General features: G+C 45.2%; 1 protein-coding gene across 1 annotated transcript in view; it reads left to right on the top strand.

The window, feature by feature from the left end:
• The window catches only part of E2F3 (E2F transcription factor 3), a 74,031-nt gene extending 57,204 nt beyond the window's left edge, over positions 1-16,827 (top strand). The window contains exons 2-7 of the mRNA XM_042985614.1: positions 4,844-4,955; positions 6,579-6,780; positions 8,337-8,495; positions 11,459-11,573; positions 13,560-13,695; positions 14,966-16,827. Of these exons, the coding sequence (XP_042841548.1) occupies positions 4,844-4,955; positions 6,579-6,780; positions 8,337-8,495; positions 11,459-11,573; positions 13,560-13,695; positions 14,966-15,228 (987 nt within the window). The 3' untranslated portion in view covers positions 15,229-16,827. The remainder of the gene's footprint in view (positions 1-4,843; positions 4,956-6,578; positions 6,781-8,336; positions 8,496-11,458; positions 11,574-13,559; positions 13,696-14,965) is intronic.
• The last annotated feature ends 5,204 nt before the right edge of the window (positions 16,828-22,031 follow it).

Here is a 22,031-nt window from a genome sequence, read left to right as displayed (position 1 = left end):
AGCAGGCTCCAGGCTCTGAGCTGTCAGCACAGAGCCTGACGCAGGGCTCGAACCCACAAACAGTGAGATCATGACCTGAGCTGAAGTCGGTCACCTAACCAACTGAGCCACTCAGGCACCCCAACTGTCCAACTCTTGACTTGGGGTTCTCTCTCTCTCTCTTGATTGATAGATAGAAGATAGATAGATAGATCTGTCCAGACCCCACTCATGATGTTGCGTGCTGTCTCTCTCTCTCAAATAAATAAATAAATAAATAAAGCTCTAAATTTATCATAAAGTAAAATGGCATCAGTTTAATATAACTTTTCAAATATTTTCATGTGGCAGTTTTTCACAATCCTTAAAGTGGTTATAAGCATGGGTTTGGAGTAGGCATATTTACTGACTGCGGGATCTTGGAAAAGTTATTTGAGCATTCTAAACCTCCGTTTTCTCCCGTAGAATGAGAAATAATAACAACAACTACCTTGTAGGGACGTTGTGAAAAGGAGATAACATAATCAAGTGAAAAGTAATTACCATGGTGCATGATACATTATGAGCACTCAAATATCCCTTGAGTTCTAGCTAATGCTAGCATGCTCGATCTATCGGGACTCCAGGCTGCAAATAATGGTCACCGAAGTCAGTTTTCTTCTACGAAAAAAGGGAATCGGTTAGTTCATACAAAATGGAAGTCTTGGGTAGACCTGCCTTTGGTCATGGCTATTTCTAGCACCTCACTTGAAGGCATTGGGACTCAGTCTCTCCAGCTCTTTACTTCCATGTTGGCTCAGTTCCCAGGTAGCCCCAGGCTGACTTCCTACTAATAACTCCCAGTGAAAAGAACCCAGTACTTTCCCCGTCGTTTCTAACAAAAGTCCCACACTGGCCGATTCTCCTGCTTTGATCATAGGCCCATTAGCCAAGGGATACTGGAATACGCTGATTGGTGGGCCCAGGTTACAACACTCACCTTTGAACCCTCGATGGGAAGGGCCAGCCTAAGATGTTGAGCAGTGTCAGGGTTTTTGCTGATCAGGCTTAGAGACAAAGAAACCACCTGAACTAAGAATTATGGAGAAGTTTCTTCCCCGAAGGCAAAAATAGGGTCCACAGATGCCAGATGGGCAGAAACTATGGATGTTCCCCCCCGCCCCAGCCCACTGCTTGGCTGCCTGACAGTTATTACTAATATACATATAATTTTTTTTTAATTTTTTTTTTCAGAAATTTAACATTACAACATCTTAGTTTGGGTTGACGTTCTAAAATTAGCACCTATTTCATTTATAATAAAAGCCACACTTGGTAATACCTCAGAAAGATGCCACGTGGGCGAACTACGTAACCTCTCGCCCATCCAGCCTTCATTCCTACTTGGGACCAGATGGCTGGGCCTTCCGCTGAGCACCAGATAGATGAGTTGCTTTACTGATAGGGGCCATGTGATATGAAGATCTCTTTATAAACAGAAGAACTCAACAGTTCAGGGAGATGGGCACACTCATAAGAAACAAAACTTGAGCTGATGGGAGAGAGAGTTCCATCTGTCCTGGTGTGAGCAGAGACCGCCCGTACTGTTTAAAACCTCCCATGTAGTTGTTTGTTTGTGTGTGTGTTTGTTTTTACCAAGCACGTGCACCTAAATTTGTTAAGGTAATGCTGCTCCATGATGTATCAAATGTTCAGCCAGCTCTTTCCCCGGAGAGATTCCAGTTAGTGTGCCCGTCCTCAGGTCTGCGACCTATAAGTCCTAAGGACTACTGTGTGTTCATCTCAGATCCAGTTCAGCCCCTTCCCCTACAGTGCGGAGGAATGCTAACAGGATAGCCTGGCAGAAACGTCCATCTGGAAAAGGAAAATGACGCAGTGATCACCTCTCAAAGCCTGTCACGCCTACTCCGCAGGAATAGCTCGTGTAGCCTATATGACCGCCCCCAATTTCTACCCTCCAGGAGGATTTGCTGGGGCTGCCCTTCTTCCGCAGCTCATTTCTTTTTGGCGTAGATGTATAGGCTTGGTGATCTATCCCCTTAGAAGCTGAGATCTCCTAGATCGTGAGGATTCTAGGACTTAAGGATTCTCTGGCAGTAGAAGTGCCCTTAAGATTTAGTAGATTTTCCATCAAGTATTTAGATTGGTTCAACTCTCCAAAGTCACACAACCAGCCTAGTCCTGGTCCTTGAAGTTAGATCTCCGTTTCTTAGCAACAGATCTCTGGGAATTTCCCCAGCCTACAAGCTTACTGCTTTCCATGGGTCTTCGCCTCAAAGCAATTTGGAACAGTAGCCTGGATGGGGGAGGGAAAACTAATATGCCCCCAGGCCCCTGGCCAGTGAGCAATTCTTTATTGCGAGTGTTCAGGAAGAGTTTACAGACTTAGGAGCCCAAGAGTTCTGGGTCTCCCATTTGACTCCCTGCTGGGGACCTTAACATGGAAAGAATACAGCGGTGTACCTCTTGGATGGCTTTCTGCGGAGAGAAAAAGCCTCCAGAGCAAAGCTGTTCCCCTCTCTACTTCTAGGTGAGCCTCAAATGAAGCTTGCCTCTATCAGTGGTAACGTCCTGCAGGCCGCAAGAAGTGACCCACTCACCCTGCCGCTCTTCACTGAGGCTTTGATTGGCTAATGCCACTGAGAAGTCTGGGGAAAGACCAGCTGTTGTCCCCAGCATATGACTTGATTCAGAGTTTTGAGTGATGGCCTTAGACCCCATTCTCTCCGCGTCTTCACTCCACCTGCCCCTCTAGAGCCTCTGTTGTCGGGTAGTTTCTGGCTACTGTCAACCTTACTGGGAAGGCACAACCCCTTCTTGCCAGTGGTTCCAGAAAAATTCCTGGGTTGGCCTTTGTTCACCCAGGTTTGGTCATGTGCCATCCGGCCCAGTCACTGTGGGGGAGGGGAGGATGGAACACAAAGATCAGGCAGGCCCAGGTCACCTGTGTGCACAGATGTGCCTGTGCTGGCACAGGGAGGGGGGTGCTCCCCAAAGACAATCAGAGGCTTTTACCTAATGAAGAGAGTGTTTGCCAGGCCAACCAAAACAGGCTCACACGAGGATTTGACAGAATATTTGGGAGGGGAAGATGAAGTTAAGAAATTTGCTGAACGTCGTTCCTAGGCCTTGAGAGTGAACTTCAGCCCAGCATTGCCCAACAGAAAGATAACACGTGGGGCGCCCAGGTGGCTCAGTCGGTTAAGCGCCCGACTTCCGCTCAGGTCATGATCCCAAGGCTCGTGGGTTCGAGCCCCGCGTCAGGCTCTGAGCTGACAGCTTGGAGCCTAGAAACTGCTTTGGATTCTGTGTCTCCCTCTCTCTCTGCCCCTCCCCTACTTGCGCTCTGTCTCTCTGTCAAAAATAAATAAACATTAAATTTTAAAAAATAGCATTTTAAAATTATTTTTATTTTATTACTTAATTAGTTAAAAACAAACATTTAATTTAAAAAAGGAAAGCTAATATGTGCCACAAATGCAAGCCACATAGTAAAAATACATATGAAACGAAACAGGTGAAATAATCATTTTAATACTGTCTGATTTAATAATATTTTAGAAAGCCAAAATATCATTTTAGCATGTAATCTATATAAAAACAGTTGGTGATGGGTTTTGCCCTTTTGGGGGGTGGCACGTTTTCAGAATCCGGTGTGCATTGGACACCTAGAGCACATGTTGATTCAGATGAGCCACACGCGGCTGTGGCCACTGTAGTGACCAGAACGAGATGAACTGATCACTTCCTACAGAGAAGCCGGCGAAGCTCTTACTTCTGTTTCTATGTCCTGAGGAGTTCTATGAACTTGTGTATCTCCTCATTAGGTGGATCTGCCCCAGAAATGAGCCTAGAGACACATGGCCCTGTGGGGTGTCCAGTCGGTACCCTTCCTGTCTGAACACCTGTCACACCCAGACGTTGGCACACAGTAATTACTTACTTCAGTGATCTGTCTCCTCTCAGACTCTACGCGCTAGGGAGGCAGGGACTCTTAACCTATCTGGCTTTCACCTGTGTGCCCTAAGCCCAGTGCCCAGTGCGTAGACACTAGGTGGATATTTTTGTAGTGAAATTAGATCAAATTAAAAACTTGAAGACCTCCACGCGTCAGGTGTGATGACAGAATTGGAGACAGTAATACCAGGGACATTTGCAGTATTTGTTATTCTGGTGAATGACCATTTGTAGTCTGTGACTAGTTGTGTTACTGTTCAATCGCTCTCGCATTGAATATAAATAGAGAGAGAGAGAGAGAGACAGAGTGATTGAACACCTACAGAAACCCAGGCTCTGTGCCAAGCACTAGGTATACAAAGATAAGTGGTCCCTGCCTTAAAGGAAATGAGACACAGAGAAGTAAAATAACCCTTATATGTAATAAGTGGAGGATACAAATAAGCAGAGTGTTTGCGGGAGCACAAGGAAGGGGGTCCTGCCCAGATTAGAGATGAGGTCGGCGGCAAAGTTTTGCAGGGGAAAAGTGAGTTTATGTTCCGAGATGCCTGCTGTCGTCTTAGTGTCTTGCCCCACGCGTGGCACGTATGTTGGATGAATGAATGGATGAATGAGCGAACGAACGAACGAACCAACAAGGTGGCTCCTGATCCTAATCCTACAGGACCACTGGCTATGTCCTGCATCTGATGGGTAATCCGTTGCAGGTGAAGAGAGTTGACGTGACAGCCCGGCCCCTGGCCCCAGAACCTGGCTGTGGGGCGGGCCAGGGCCCCGAGTGCGGCAGAGCAGAGGCCTGAGAGCTGGCAGGTGCCCGCAGCCCTTGGCAGGGACAGGTCACAGACAGCCCCGCTCCTTGTGATTGCCCACGTGCCCAGTGACCAACGCTTGTGCTTTCACATTGCAGGCCAAGCGAAGGCTGGAGCTGGGAGAAAGCGGTCATCAGTACCTCTCCGATGGCTTAAAAACCCCTAAGGGCAAAGGAAGAGCTGCACTTCGAAGTCCAGATAGTCCAAAAAGTAAGGATGCTCTCATCTCATATTCTCCTTGGTGTGGGCTTCCCACCTTTCAAAGCTTGTGGCTGAGAGGATGCCAAGGTGTGAATAATGCTGGCATGTTGTGTCCTTTTTCATCTCTCTGTTCCTATCCAGAAAATTAAATACAGTGTCTGCAGATGCCCCGCAAAGGGTTTCGAGTCACTTCGGGACCTGAATACTGATTCGGGGGGGGGGGGCCTCTTTGAATGTGTGTGGTTTCACTTTTCCACTCGGAATACAAGTTCTTTGTATTCTATACAAATTTAAATTCTACACCATTCTATAATCAAATTTAGTTTTAACTTTCCTTAACAGACATGACTTTGGAGAGCAGGCTTAACTGGGGGTAGACAAACCGCGCCAGGGTCGGGGATGTCTGCGCCAGCCTGAATCTCTCTAACTCAGCGGAAGGCAGTGTAAGAATTGACCGACACTAATACACTGCAGCTAGTTTTCCTTTCCATCGATTGCTTTTTCTGGGAGAGAGAAAAAAGTAGGTTGAAAACAGCTAAACAGTCCTTTATGTCTTTGGCATTTAACATAGATGCTAAATTAGACTTTGTTCGCTCCTCTCATGGAGTTTATGAATGAGGCAGTCCACAAACGGTGTGTAATGCTCAGCGAAAGCCTTGACCTGTGCACCTGTGAGAGAGTAAACACGATATTGAATAAGGACATTGCATTCAAGAGGGATGGGGCGATTCCACTGAAAGGCAGTTTCAGTATTCTTCATCCACTTGAAGCATTATTTGAAAAAGTGGTGAATAAGTCACACACACACACACAGAGGAGTCTGCAAAGCCAGTTAAATTGAGTCTGTCTGAGCCCATCATGTCACACACACACACACACACACACACACACACACACACACACACACACAGAGGAGACTGCAAAGCCAGTTAAATTGAGTCTGTCTGAGCCCGTCATGAAACGCTAGAGAGACTTTGCAGCCTGGCCCCATCAGGTTAGGCTCCCCATGTGCTGCTCCCCTGAGGCTATCGTGCTTTTTCATTAATTCAACAGATATTGTTGAATACCTACTATGTGTGGGATTCTTCACTAGACCCAGAGAGGAGGGGAAGCCAAAGTAGAAACTCCTGAGAAATTCACACTAAAACGCTTTATAATCAAACAGGAACTTGTCCTGTCCCTTCCTTTTCTTTTTCTTTTTTTTTTTTTTTATGTTTATTTATTTTTGAGAGAGAGAGACAGAGTCAGAGTGTAAAACAGAAGGGCAGAGAGAGAGGGAGACACAGAATCCGAAGCAGGCTCCAGGCTCTGAGCTGTCAGCCTGGAGCCCGATGCGGGGCTCAAACTTGTGAACCACGAGATCATGACCTGAGCCCCAGTCGGATGCTCAACCGACTGAGCCACCCGGGCGCCCCCTTCCTTTTCTAATAAAGCAATTTCATAGCTTTCTGTAACTTACCAAAACACGACAGCAACAGCTTTGCTTCAACACTAATACTTGGGCTGCAGCGGGAAAGAGGGCCTGCCTACCTGCAAAGAAACCCTTCATTTCTTTACCTCTCCCCCTTCCCTGTCCCCCCACCCCCACCCGCTCGGCTTTTGTTTTTCTTTAAGCTCCAAAATCTCCCTCAGAAAAAACACGGTATGACACCTCCCTTGGTCTGCTCACCAAGAAGTTCATTCAGCTACTGAGCCAGTCCCCTGATGGGGTCTTGGATTTGAACAAGGCAGCGGAGGTACTGAAGGTGCAGAAGAGAAGGATCTATGACATCACCAACGTGCTGGAAGGCATCCACCTCATTAAGAAGAAGTCGAAAAACAACGTGCAGTGGATGTGAGTACGAGCCACGGGCCCCGGTCCCAGGTCTCACGTCCACGCCCACACTCCGTCTCCGAGGTCCCCTTCTCCCTGCCCCTCAAGCAGGTCCTTTGTCAGAAGTTCAGAGCCTCTTTGCACAGAGCCCTTCTCTTTAGATACTTTCAGAGACGAAAAGCCTGATTAGCCTCAAGCCAGGGGATCCTGGGATTCAGTGGGGGGGGCGGGGGGTGGGGGGGGCCTGCAGATGTCAAGGAAGATGCCGTTCATCTGCTGTGGCGATGCCCACGTGTGTGCTCCCGTGGCAAATCTAAAGGCTGCTCACGCGTGTCGTTGGCTCGTCTCTAACAGGCATTTGGAAGCGAACGACCGCTGTGTGTTAACACATCCGTGTGTATACACCATTGCCACATTATCCTTAGCCGTGGCTCGACCAGCAGGCCACCTCACTTTCTGAGTAAACTGAGGCAAGACTTAGTTGCCTCGGTTCCTTCTGGAAAGCAGGGATGTTAACACTTACCACCCACACGTGTGATTACACGTATGATCATGCCGCTCGTGAATTATTAGACGGGGCGCCTGAAGAGCCTCTATTTTAGAAGAAACTTTGAAAGCGTTGTGGGAAGGAACCAACCTCTTAGAGGGTAGCTTTGGAAAAATACTACCTCAGACACGATAAGATGAGCGGGTAACTTTTTGTACTTTTTTGGGATTTTGTGACGACTCGGTGACCCATTTTGGCCTGTTGGGTAGTGGCCTTTGTTCTCCCATACAGCACACAGATCCGTTCCCTTAACCTCCTTTTCCTTGTCGGTGGTTGGTATAAGGCCCTCAGAAACTACCTAGGTCTTTTGTACTTTTCGGATGATATTTTGTTGAATTTTGAACCACTCCTCATCTTTTCTTTCAAATTTTTCTCGCTATGTCTCTCCATCCTTCTTCCCCCTCTCTTTCTCTTTCCCCCCAGGAGGCATGTGGCAGGGAGGAGGCCCTCCTTTCGCCCTTTGAATTGGAGGCTTCTGAAGAAACAGGCCTCCTCTGGAGAAAAGAAACCTGAAAATAGCAGTGTTGGATTTTGGGTTGTTGTGTTTTGTTGTTTTTTTTTTTTCCCCCACTTAGTTTCTATGGTGTGAGAGGTGAAGGACGGTGTGGAGAAAAAAAAAAATAGGTGTATAAATGCTCTGATTTTAACAATTGGCTAACAAGCAGCGTGACCTGTGTCAAGAGGAGACATTTAGGGCCGCCTGGGTGGCTCAGTCAGTTAAGCATCCAACTTCAGCTCAGGTCATGATCTCACGGATCATGAGTTTGAACCCTGCGTTGGGCTCTGCACTGACAGCTCAGAGCTGGAGGCTGGTTCGGATTCTGTGTCTCCCTGCCTCTGCTCCTCTCTCTCTCTCTCTCTCTCTCTCTCTCTCTCACTCTCTCTTTCTCTCCAAACTAAATAAACATTTTAAAAAATTAAAAAAAAAGAGGAGACATTTACTCAAAAGACCACTTCTCCCTTCCCTCCCTTCCACCCCCACCTCTGGTCCCCCCCAGCAGCCATGATGAGTCTGTGTTTCGGTTTCCAGGGGCTGCAGTCTGTCTGAGGACGGGGGCATGCTGGCCCAGTGTCAAGGCCTGTCGAAGGAAGTGACCGAGCTCAGCCAGGAGGAGAAGAAATTAGATGAGCTGATCCAAACCTGCACCCTGGACCTCAAACTGCTAACCGAGGATTCAGAGAATCAAAGATATCCTTTGTGTCACCTGTTCCTTGGGGGTTAGCGCCTTCTAGATTACATCGAGAGTTGACAGGCTGACTGTTAGGCACAGGTAGAATTTTACTCTGGTTTCACCCAAGCCCATGTATATGTGTGTGCATGTGTGTGTGTGTGTAAATCCACTTATCTTGGTTTTAGAACTCCGTATTTATGGAAAGATAGTCACCGGACAGTATCTTCTCCTATCTATTTTGATAGCTGGGTGGTGACTGGTTTGGGGGTTTTTTTTTTGTTTTTTTAAGCATGTTATTTATGTGTGGTTGGGACATATGGACACACTCATAGCGTAAGGCAGCACTATTATAAGACACGTAAGGTGTCGGTGTTAATATTAATGACAACACCCAGCAGATTCATCTTTGGCTCCCCAGATTTCTGGTGGGCGTGAGCTGTCACTGTTGGGGTTCTCACATTCTATTTTCTTTTCATCAGATATTGGAGCGATCGGAATTTGTTGAATCTGGGCTACAGCTGAAGGAATAAAGAGAGTAGAGAAAAACCACACTATAACTTCTCCCATGCGTTAATGCTGATTCATAGCACCAAGATTTCAGAAGCACCCACCCCCACCCCCGGCCCCAAGGCCTGCGACATCTCAATTTATCCATTCATCTACAGACATTAGTCTCTGGAAGTAAAATTTTTTAAAGCCAGTTCTTGTCAACTGGCTGACAATCTGTTGGCCATCATGGGAAAACTTACTGTTCATCATCCCCCCTTCCAGCAAGAAGGGAGCAAGATTACTTCATTATGTTGACAAGAAGATCTTGCAATATTCTCAGTTTCTAGAAGAAGACAAAGCCAATGTTTTAAGACACCCCATCTCTAATCTGCATTCCCCACTTGTGATCGTTCCACATTACCCTTTATGGCTGATAAGCTTCCCCTTGGAGGGTGTGGGGACATACATTTTCCAATTCGGGCAGTATTTTGCTACTGTGATCGTTCGCTTTCTGTTGACCGAAAGATTCATCTTGTCAGCTGATGATTAGTGACATGGAGAAGAGGTGTGATGATTTGAACCCCCGGTGGTGGCCAGAGTGGGTTTATCAGGAAAGAACGCAGAATAACTCTAGTGGGGCTGCTTCCTTCATTGTTTAGTCGGGAGCCCCGTGGAGGAAGAGACGGGGTGGTTGTCCATGATTGACAGCCCTCTGCAATGTGTAGCTTACGGCGTGGTCCCCTACATTAGCTTTCTCTGGGGCCATTGTTCCGGAAACTGAAAGCTTCCTTGCGGGGAGCTGCTAACCCAAAAAAGCAAATTCAGGAGGGAGCCACAGTGGAAGTACTTTTAAATTTGTAAGATTAGAAAATGTGTTTGCACAATTTATTTCAATTCGCCACTCAGTTCCGAATGTGGTACAGCTTGTTCACAAATGTGTTGAAACTTTCCTTCCTGCAGCATGTTGAGTAATTGTAGATGAGTTTTTAATAAGTTCTTGTCGCACAGCTTTTTTTGACAGTGGGCTGTGGAATAGGTACCTGGCTGTCAGTTCCCCCAGCGTTCTCGGTAAAAATTCACAACAGTCAGTTTGCTTTCTTGATGAAATAAATGGGGACCTAAGACCTGGACTCCCACATGAGCTTGTCCCATCAAGCTCAGCACCGAATTAGCCGTTGTCTGAACCGTTCAGACTTAAAGAAGATAGTCTATGAAGATGCCCCTGAAAGTATATACAGATATGAAGTGAATGTGCTTTAACTCTGCGCAGCACGTTCCTTAGCTTCCTTCAATTTCTAATAAAAGTCCACTGTTCTAAGAGACATTTCCTCCTGGCTCTCTCAACCCTATTTCTGTATTAAACATGTCAGATCATTGACTCTATGTGCTGTATTACATTACCTGCAGAAAGGCCTTCATTGAGTTGTGATTTGCTGTTTTATCCTAGGCATTTTTTGTGGGCTAACATAAAAAATGCAACAGGCTAGAAGACATTGTACATTAATTATGTCACTCCGTGTGCCTTGTAGAAGAGAGCTACGTGAGTTCTTTTACTGCCGAGTAAGAACGTGTCTCTCTAGGCAAGCTTGCGTGAATACTTTTATCATGTAGTAAGTACCATATTCTTTCATGATATCCTCTCAGGTTTGCCTGCCAGGGCACTCAAAAGAATTGTTCAGTGAGTAGAAGTCATTAGCAAGGGTACTGAAATACTGTTTGCTCTGTCTTCTAACGGCAGTGTTTCTCAAGTTTGTTCAGTGGCAGAGCCTTGGAAAGCTGCTTTTCTCCTCCTTGTGAACACTGAAATATTGACAGTTAATAATATCCTACAAAGGATGATTTTTGTAACAGAGAAATAATGACAGTCTTATCAATGGGCAGTGTATAATCACCCACAGCCCGGGTGCCCTTAAGAATACGGGCTGTCTGCCTGAGCAGTCTTCTGAATTCTTCCACCAAAAGATCTGTTTGCTACTCACTCATTCATTTGGGTGGCTGCTGACATTTGCTAATAGTCAAGCAGCAGATAGAAGTTACTGGAGTTTCAGAAAATATATGGGTATTAGAACTTACTTTTTTTTCCCCCCTGTAAATTGGGAACTGCCATCACTCAGTTTGAGTGACAGAACACTTTTCACTGAAGTGTATAGAATGTCTGTGCTCCAGAGGAACCTGGCTAGGAAATCCCTGAACAAATTGGGTTTTGGTTTTCTTTGGATAGTTTAACTATTCCGTTTCTGTGTTTGATGTTTTAAGTAGCCATGGGCTTTTTAGAAATGGGCAGGAAAAAGCTGTGTATTTGTCTTGTGTAGAATATCAACCAGAAGATTCACGGGAGATCCCATATATTTAAAGATCTAGACGGAGACGCTGATATATTCTTCCAAGTCATAAAAATACTTTATAAAATTTTTCCTTGCATCTGTTCTTTTGTCTTCTAAATGGTTACATCTGAGTCAATTCACTGGAAGATTTCCTTAACACTCCCTACGTTAGCTTACGTTACATATCAAGATATTCGAAAAATTAGTGGCCTTAAAGACCAAACTGTTATAGTTGTCAAAGCCCCTCCAGAAACAAGACTTGAAGTGCCTGACCCAATAGAGGTAAGGAGATAACATCTTTGTTCATCTGCAGAGATCTTTCTGGAATGCTTGAAGTTAAGGAATCGTGGAGTCATGGACAAAGGGTGTATCCTCTGAAAAACTGGATACTTCTTTCCCATCTATTTTACTTAGCCCGAACTTTAAAAAACATTTCAGGGGCACTTGGGTGGCTAGTCGGTTAAGTGTCTGACTTCGGCTCAGGCCACGATCTCACAGCTCGTGGGTTCAAGCCCCGCGTCGGGCTCTGTGCTGACAGCTCAGAGCCCGGAGACTGCTTTGGATTCTGTGTCTTGTCTGTCTGCCCCTCCTCCACTCATGCTCTGTCTCATTCTGTCTCTCAAAAATAAATAAATGTAAATAAAAAAAAAAATAAAAAACATTTCAACAGTTCATTATGCATGGAGTCCCCCAGAAATCAAATTTAACATAGCAGCATTGAACTTGGTGTATGGCTCCCTGTCCCTCTTGTACTTTTTGTTTCTCTATCATCTGGTGGTTCTGACTGATTTGAACCATTGGGGAATTTTATGTTGATTGCCCTGGACCCCCAGGAGTAGAGGCATAAATGCTTTAATGTATCTCCCCAATTAAGAGTCCCATGCTCTACCGACTGAGCTAGCCGGGCGCCTTGTATCTCCCCAATTAAAAAACAAAAAAAAGTAACCCCCCAACATATCTTAGCACATTTTCAGAATTTATCTTTTATAACATGTTTACTTTTAAGAAATCACATAAGGCTGTGGCTGAATTGATAGACTAGAATATTAGAAGAAAGTAGGGAGCATGTTTTTCTGATTGGTTTCAGATAATCTTCACTAATATAGGCCTGGACTGTAACTATAAGATAAAGAAATGTAACAAAAAGGAAATGCATAGAAAATAAGAGAATGAAATTTGCAAGCTCCCATCTAGGGTACAGTTCTCACCTTAAATGATATTAATAGCTCTGTGACCCAGATGAAGAAGAATTTTAGATGTTAGTGTGCCGTATTCTCTTATTAAACTCTGCTCCTATCACGTAAGAATGCTATTCATCCAGTGGTTATTAAAGTTCACATGAAAAAGCCCTGCCAGGGGCGCCTGGGTGGCTCAGTTGGTTAAGCGTCCAACTTCAGCTCAGGTCATGATCTCGCGGTCCGTGAGTTCGAGCCCCACGTCGGGCTCTGTGCTGACCGCTCAGAGCCTGGAGCCTGTTTCAGATTCTGTGTCTCCCTCTCTCTGACCCTGCCCCGTTCATGCTCTGTCTCTCTCTGTCTCAAAAATAAATAAACGTTAAAAAAAAAGAAAAAGCCCTGCCATATAGGAAAAACAACATGGAAATACTGTCTATGGAATATTTAAAAGACCTTTTAATAGTTTGCATAGAAGCAATATATTTAAAGAGCACAGTTCACCTCCTCTAGGGCAGGGGTCAGTAAACTTTTTCTTTATAAAGGATCAGGCAGTAGGGCGTCCGACTTCAGCTCAGGTCATGATCTCACAGTTCGTGAGTTCGAGCCCCACGTTGGGCTTTGTGCTGACAGCTCAGAGCCTGGAGCCTGTGTACCCCCGCCCCCCCGCCCCTTCCGCACTCATGCTGTCTCTGTTTCTCAAAAGTGAGTAAACGTTAAAAAAAAAAAAAAGTTAAAGGACCAGGCAGTAAATATTTTTGGACTTGTGAGCCATAAGTCTCTGTTGGGACAACTCAACTGCACAACTCTGCCATTATGATAGTATGAGGGGAAAAAAAAAAAAAGCCAGAGGCAATCCATAAACCGTGGGAATGGGCATGATTCTATGCCAATAAAACTTTATTTACAAAGCCAATTGATGGGCTGGATTTGGCCTTCGGGCTGCAGTTTGCTGACCCCTGCTTTTGATCGGAGTGGGCTACCAGTGAAGAAGCAAAATAAAGAATGAAAATTACCCTTACTTTCCATTTTTAGATGATAATTACTGTAGCTTTCATTTTTCAGTTTGGACTTTTCTCACTTCTTCTGTTTATAGAGCCTACAAATACATTTGGCAAGTACCCAAGGGCCCATTGAGGTATATTTGTGTCCAGAAGAGACAGAAACACACAGTCCAATGAAAACAAACAACCAAGACCACAATGGGAATATCCCGAAACCCCCTTCCAAAGGTAAAAATCCAGCTTTTTCATTTGGAAACTATGTTAAAAATGAAGGTCATTGGAAGGATCCTGTGTCAGAACCACACGTCTAGGCAAGAAATGAAAACTTTTGTTATTAAACGTTATTAAGGTAATTTTTTTTTAAGGCATTGGGACTGGTTACAGAATAAAATAATGATCTTGAGCAAATGACTCCTCCACCCTCGGATGGAGTCCCTCAGGCTTTTGCAATCAGCGGAAACCATTTGCTTAGTGTTTTAGAAAACCAACTCAAGTGCGGAGTGAAGCTGTGAGCTGTTGGGGTGAATCATCAGCGACACTGAAAGGCAACAAGTTTGGAGAGAAAAGCCTTTTGTTGACAGAAGTTGTAACTGAATTTCCACCCTCCCTCCCCGACCCCAGTGTGATGGGGACAAGACATGGGAGGAATAACCCCGGGGGGGAGTCTAAGTGCTCCCCTCTTTTCAGTTTCAGACTGGGGGACATGTATTTAATTTTTCTTCCTACCTTTTCCCAGTATAGCAGCAAGAATAGGAGTGATTTACGTGAATAGGTTCTGATCTAATACTGAGCAAAAAACAAAAAACACAGCACCTCAGATGGTAAAACGAAAGACCCCCCCCCTTTCAAAGAGGATATGTCTTATTACATGTGTTTTTAGAGGTATCTTTAAAAGGTAGTTGAAAAAAGGCTAAGTTAAAATCAGTGAGCCCTACTAGGAAGCCAGTGTTTCACTATTGATATTTTGTTTTGTTTTTCCTTTAAATAGTGACTAACTGGGGGCACCTGGGTGGCTGAGTCCGTTGAGCATCCGATGACTCTTGATTTTGGTTCAGGTCATGGTCCCAGGGTCGTGGGATCAAGCCCTGCATCGGGCTTCATGCTGTGATGCGTGTGGAGTCTGCTTAAGATTCTGTCTCTCTCCCTCTGCCCCTCTCACCCACTCAAGATCTCTCCCTCTCAATAAATAAATAGTGACTAACTGATAGCAGAACAAAGTGTTGGAACTTGTTAGCCTGTAATCTTTGAAATGGTTTGTAGTCTTGTTTGCTAACAGTGGACGTTTCAAAAGATGAATGAGTTAGACCAGAACAGAGAAAGGCAGCCCGTCGCTGTGAACAGTTAGCACGAGGTGGTCTGGACCGCAGTGTCGTTCTGATCAACCTTAGCAGAGGGCGCATGCTCTTATAACAGTGACGTGCATATTCTTCTAAAAAGTCGATTCGATTTGCTCCTAATTTATTTTTCTGTTTCCCCCATTTCTTTTTCCCCCTTTCAGACTTGGCTTCAACCAACTCAGGACATAGCGATTGTTCAATTTCTATGGCGAACCTTTCTCCTTTGGCCTCCCCAGCCAACCTCTTACAGCAGACTGAGGACCAAATTCCTTCCAACCTGGAAGGACCATTTGTGAACTTACTGCCCCCCCTGCTCCAAGAAGACTATCTCCTAAGCCTTGGGGAGGAAGAAGGCATCAGCGATCTCTTCGATGCTTACGATTTGGAAAAGCTCCCACTGGTGGAAGATTTTATGTGTAGTTGATTATGCATTGTGTGAACTCCCCTTATAAACCAATATTTTTTTATTATGGAACCAGAACATCTGTCATGCAGTGTTGTCCCTTCCTGCCTTCTTCCTCCGAGATAGTATCATGAAGTAAACTACAAACTTCAAAACAAAGCTGACATTTTAATGAATTTAAAAAAAAATTTTTTTTTCGTTTATTTGTCTAAACGCACAGTCGCAGGCGCCCTTGGGAAAGCCCTGCTTTGCCCCAGGCTCCAAAATCTCCTGGATGAGTCAGCAAGTGAGAAAATGTGCAATCAGGTGTCTCTCACCCGTATTTTTCTTCCCCCACCCCCTTCCCGGATTGGCTTGCTGTCCCTGATGGATGGGCTGTCGAATGGGGTCTGGCCACCTGGCCCACTCGAAAACAGCAATCTTCCTTAATAGCATTTCAAGCCGTGCCTTCTCCGCAGAATGCATGTCTTTGGGGTCTGCTAATATGGAACGGAACGGCAGGAACTGTAAACTTGAAGTCATGCAAAAAGTATGAAATGGATTTCTTCAGCTCTTCTTAGGAATATTTAAATTACTGTCATAATTCAGTGTAAGCTATGGACCGCGTGTCCCGCCAGGAGGTCGAGAGAACCCGCACAGCCTTTCGGATGAAGAACTCTGTTTTCTACTATCTGTTGCAGATACAGAAGAACCATAGCGTTCTGCCACTCGAAGCTGTTGTGGATTTTCCTGACTCCGTTAACCACTCCCAGTCCCCCGCCCCCAACGTATTTGTCAGTTTAGAGTTGATTTGTAGCAAATGCTCACTTAGAAGTCCTTTGTGGATTGTTTTAGGCTTTTAAAAAAAAAATTTTTTTTTAGCCGCCATTGAAGCATTCCTGTGGCACCCATCACCATTTCAATTTAATTGTTTACTTTGAAACGGTTTTTTGCTCATTGGAATGATTTAAGCAGAGGTAGAGAACCTCTACTGATCAGAGCATCTAGACGCGTGGGACTGCAGGTGTAACAGCTTTGGCAAGAAGCACCAACCCCTTCTTGCTTCCCTTCCTGGGAGCGAGGGGGTCCTGGGGCTCGCGGACACCGGTGGCCCATGCGAGAGGAGAACCAGGTCAGATGACAGAGCAAGTCCCAGGGAGCCGCAGGTGTGGATCCCTCCGTCCTCGGGCTTCCCTCCTTCCCCCCCCTCCCCGGGCCCCGAGAGTGGGGCAAGGGCTCTCTTACACTGCACTCAGGGAGACCACTTCTCAGGATGGGGTCAGATGGAGAGGCCTCCGGGGACAAAGACATCCCCGCCGTGTGAGTGGCATTCTGTGGGCATTCACTTAACGCTGGCGAGACCGGGGCACCCCCCCCCCCCCACTGCCCAGGGGGGCTGCAGTCGTCCTGGCCAGAGCCCGGTCCCCTTCCTCCACGAAGGAGTAAAGTTGAACCAAGGGAAGCCGGGAGGTGGGAAAAGAAGCGATAGAATGCCGGGGCGCCTCCCACTTTACTCTTCGGGGATGGTGTCCCCCAGTTGCTGGAGGCTTCGTGTCAGCCGCACATCCTCCCAGGTACGTCCAAGAATGGCTTTCCCGTGGGCCCCGGGAGCGAGCCTTCTCCCCGCCCCCCTCCCCACCCCACCCCCCCGGGGCAGGTGGCCTGGTACCTCAGATCCATTCCTTGGGTACTGAAGACTGCAGGAATGAGGGAGTCACATAAGTAACAAACAGAAAACAAAAACCTCAAGATGAAACAAACGGTTAAATTGAAATGCTCTGTGCCTGACGCAGCAGCACTCGATTCCTGTGTTGAACCGAATCGAGAACATCCCTTGGGAAAAACACAAAACAAGACAAAACAAAACAAAACAAAAAACCACGAAAGCCCCCAGCCAGTTTACTCTAGGTAGATTTCCACAATATGCAAAGTGGTGGTGGGGTCAAAACAAATGACACCAGCACTTTAAACTCTTTGTGTGGGTATGCGTGGGTGTATGTTTGGGAAGGCAAACAAAGGTGCAGATTATCCTCGTTTTTTCTTCCTCGGCCTCCGTCCCCAGCCTCCTCCCTCACACACACTGGATTTGGTACAAATAGCGGTGTGGTCCGTGATGAAGCCTTGGGGTGGGGGAGGGAGGGGGAGCTTTGTGTCAAGTGCCTACTGGAAATGCACTGTGGGGTGTTTTCCTGTATGGGAAACCGTTTATGCCAAGCTTTCCCCCATTTCCCATATTTATCTCATCTGGTTAGCTGCCTCTGCTCCCAGCTTTGTCTCATTCTCTTTGCCAGCTGCACAAAGCTGATTTTTTTCCAAAGTCTAAAGACTGAGCTCACCTGGCTAGGTTGCTGTGTGTTCTGTTGACTTTCTCGCGAAGCCTTTGCGTGATGTAATAATGCCGTATTTATTGTTTTTAAAGGAGAAAGGAATACTAATAAGTCTTAAAGAGTTCCTTCACGCGTAAGATTTTTTTTTTCCCCCAGTTAGTGGGCTTAACTGGTGTACCTTAATTAGATGTCCGTGCTGTGTTCCATTTGCATTAGTCCTTTTCTTTCTGACGTAGTATCTGGCGTACCCAGCGGGTTAGTACTACGGTATTTGTGTTACTTTAAGTACTAAGTCTGCAGGTTTTCTGGTACCATTGAGTTGCTGCTATTAACGCTCACACATGAAATGGCTGAAAGTTACAAGTGTGCAAATTATGACTGCGTGAGCCTTACAAAATAAAGTGTATAAAGGGCAACACATGAGCTGTCAAACAGTGTTAGGTGTGTGTTCATATGTACAGATCTGTGCATAGCGGTCGTTTTATTTAAGTTGATATGTAGTCTACTCACATTTTCATTATCTAGCAATTTTGTACAAAAAAAAATAGCAATTAATTTGTAAACACTGCCAGAGTATTTTCTAGCTGGTTTGTAATTTTTTAAGAGTGTCATATTGCGTTTTCGTTTTTCGTCGTGGTTTCTGTTTCCGTTTTCGTTGTTTTCAGTGTAGATCTGTAAATAAAACTGCAGTATTTAAAGCTTTATCTTTCAGGAAAAAGAGAGTAAGAACTCGAGGAGTGCATGACAGTCTGTGTGTGAGAGGAAGGGTCTGAAGGAAGATGGCTTTGCAGTGGTATGGCAAGTCCGATTGTGGGAATTTCTTTTCCTACGGGGTACGTGATTTTGTCGAAAGGAAGTATCTCTCCCACAATTGGGAGTAGGCAAACTACTAATCGGTTTAGCTCCGTGTTGTATGCTAGTTTAAAAAAGAAAATATGTAATATAATGTAAAAAAAAAAAAGCTTTTATGACGGATTTTGTAAATAGATTTGTTACAGGGTAAACCTGTTCTCTAGCTGTGATCTTACCACTTCAAATGGGTGTAATTTGAATAAATTTTGTATGGTAAAGGATCAATAAAATGATTTTTTTTTTAAGAGTTCAGACTTGTAAATGGCTTTTCTTCATACCATCTCATGTTCCTATATTAACTTCATTTTTGGGGATGCACTTTAACAAGGGGAAAGGTTGCCCAGAAGCTGAAGAACGTCACATGCCTTACCCTTTATTTGGGACTTGGGGAACACGGGACATCCTTTTCGAGCACCTGTGGTGTGCTTAGCACTTAGAACATGCTGTCCCTCTGGCCACCTGCAAAAACCACTTCCAGATATTGAAGGATTTTTACACTATGGGACAAGTCCAGTTTTATTCGTCATAACAAGTATGAAGCCAAAAGATTTTAATTCTCGAGATGGATAATTACCTCCCTTGTCCAAGATTCTGTATCTCTTGTAATACTGCCTAGGAGCAGGTTAGGAATTTTGGATGGCCATCTTATTATTATTTTTTTTTAATACTTATTTTTGAGAGAGAGAGGGAGACCCAGAATCCGAAGCAGGCTCCGGGCTCTGAGCTGTCAGCATGGAGCCCGACGTGGGGCTTGGACCCACAAACGGCGAGATCAAGACCCGAGCCGATGTCGGACGCTTAACTGACTGAAACACCCAGGCGCCCCATCTCATACTCTTCATGCTCAGCTTATCATCTAAACTCCCAAACTGTTGTGTATGGTACATATACACACGCAATCAGTCCATCAATACACAAGGGTATAAAGCTCCAAAACAAAACCATTCCTGCCCCTTCCCCCAACCTATTCACCCTAGAGGAAACCACAATTCTCAATTTTCTGATGCATATCCCTCCGGTTGCTTCCCAGGCAGATATACGTGGGTGTGCACGTGCATGTGTATTTTAACATAAATCCTACCACGTACCCTCATCTGCAGCTCCTGCCGTGTCCTTGCTGTAAATTCAGCCACCTTTCCAAGTTTGTACTTACAGACCACGTTCGCTCTCTTCAAAGCCTGCATAGCATTCCAGTGGTTAAGAGTGTATTTAATAATTTTGTTTACCTAGGGAATTTTTTAAATTTTCATTTGTTTGTTTGTTTGTTTGTGTATTTATTTTTAAATCGACATCCAAGTTAAGTCTGCAGGTTTTCTGGTACCACGGAGTTGCTGCTGTTAACGCTCACACATGAAAAAGCTAAAAGTCACAAGTGTGCATATGATGACTGCAACAATGATTTCAGGAGTAGATTCCGGGGATTCATCCCCTGCATGGAACACCCAGGGCTCATCCCAACAAGCGTCCTTAATGCGCCTTACCCATTTAGCCCATCCCCCCACCCCTCTAGCAACCCTCAGCGCATTCTCTGTGTTTAAGAGGCTCTTATGTTTTGTCCCCCTCCCTGGTTTTGTATTATTTTTGCTTTCTTTCCCCGATGTTCATCTGTTTTGTATCTTAAATTCCACATATGAGTGAAGTCATATGATTTGTCTTTCTCTGACTAATTTCACTTAGCATAATCACCTAGGTAATTTTCTATTTGGGAGATTTGTGTTCATTTTGCTATAAAGAATAACATGTAAGTTTTATTGAGTACTTACATTATGCCAGGTACAATTTTTTTTTATGTGGTAAAATACACATAACACAAAATTTAACATTGGTGACATTTGTACATTTACAGTCTTGTGCAGTGAGTTCCAGAACATTTTCAACATCCCAAAAGGAAACCCCATACCCGTTACCAAACCCCATAGCCCTACTCCCAACCCCCGGCAACCTCTCATCTGCTTTCTGTCTGCACGCATTGGCCTGTTCTGGATATTTCCTATAAATGGAATCCTACAATAAATGACCTTTCGGGTCTGCCTTTTTTCACTTAGCACAATGTCCTCAAGGTTCCTCCGTGTTCAAGCCCTTGTCGTTACTTTCCTTTTATGCTTGAGTAATGTTCTGTCGTGTGGATATGCCACATTTTGTTTATCCATTCATCAGTTAATGGACATTTGGGTTGTTTCTACCTTTTGGCTATTGGAATGCCAGATACTATTTTAAGTGCTTTCTATGAGTGCTCTATGTTTTCTCAAAGCATACATCACTAGCTAAAGTATGTATCTGTTATTTCTCCACTTCTAGAATGTAAGCTCAGTGAGGAGAGGAACTTCATGTTGTTCTCTGCTGTGCCCCCAGTTCCTAGAAGAGCGACTGACATATAGTAAGCACCTAAACCATATATGAGTGAGTTATTCCTATTTTGCAGATGAGTCTGGGGTTTAAAAATGTCACAGGGGCGCCTGGGGGCTCAAGTCAGTTGAGCATCCAACTTCAGCTCAGGTCATGATCTCACGGTTTGTGAGTTCGAGCCCCCGCATCAGGCTCTCTGCTCTTGGTTCAGACCCCACCCAGGGTCCTCTGACCCACCCCTCACCCCCACCGCACCCCCACCCCTGCTCTCTGCCCTTTCCCTGCTCTCGTGCTCTTTCTCTCTCTCCCTCAAAAATAAATAAACATTTAAAATATCTAAAGAAATAGGGGCGCCTGGGTGGCTCAGTCAGTTGGGCGACCGACTTCGGCTCAGGTCATGATCTCGAGGTCTGTGAGTTCGAGCCCCGCGTCGGGCTCTGTGCTGACCGCTCAGAGCCTGGAGCCTGCTTCGGATTCTGTGTCTTCCTCTCTCTCTCTCTGCCCCTCCTCCGCTCATGCTCTCTCTCTCTCTCTCTCTCTGTCAAAAATAAATAAAACATTAAATTTTTTTTAATCTAAAGAAATAAAAATGATACAAACAAAACAAACACGAAGAGCCCAAAGACAAGGCAGTGTTGTGGTGAGCTTTTCATCTGTGCTGTCTGTCCTCTTTTTCCTCATTTTGTACCTTGTACTGGACTCCTTTCTTCCCCCCGCATTTTTGCATTTCATCTTCTTTAGTTCTTGAGTCCCATTTTCCCAGTTTGGTTGTCTGACCTGTCATCCACCATAGCTGCTACCCTACCCAAGCGCCTCCACATTTGCTCAGCAGCTACTCTGTACTCGAGCCAGTGGTAGAAGCTGAACAAAATGATACAGAGATATAGTCCTTCCTCCGGGTGAACTGTTGAAGGCAGGGGTAGAGGATCTAGGGAATAAAAGAAGAATTGCCTGTATATAAAAGCAGTTGAAAAAATGTAGACAAGATACAACTAAATCAATTGTGTAGGGCTACATCCTTTTTTTTTTTAATTATTTTACTTTAATGTTTATTTATTTTTGACAGAGAGAGAGATAGAGCATGAACAGGGGAAGGGCAGAGAGACAGGGAGACCCAGAATCCAAAACAGGCTCCAGGCTCAGAGCTGTCAGCACAGAACCCGATGCGGGGCTCGAACTCCCAGACCACGAGATCATGACCTGAGCTGAAGTTGGACACTCAACCAACTGAGCCACCCAGGCGCCCAGGGCTATGTCATTTTAAAAGGTGAATATAGGGGCACCTGGGTGGCTCAGTTAGTTGGTTGAGCGTCCAACCCT

The sequence above is a fragment of the Panthera tigris genome, chromosome B2, assembly GCF_018350195.1.
Source record: "Panthera tigris isolate Pti1 chromosome B2, P.tigris_Pti1_mat1.1, whole genome shotgun sequence".
Classification (NCBI taxonomy): Eukaryota; Metazoa; Chordata; class Mammalia; order Carnivora; family Felidae; genus Panthera; species Panthera tigris.
The sequence above is the reverse complement of the archived record's forward strand: the minus strand, read 5'-3'. Positions and strand labels throughout refer to the sequence as shown.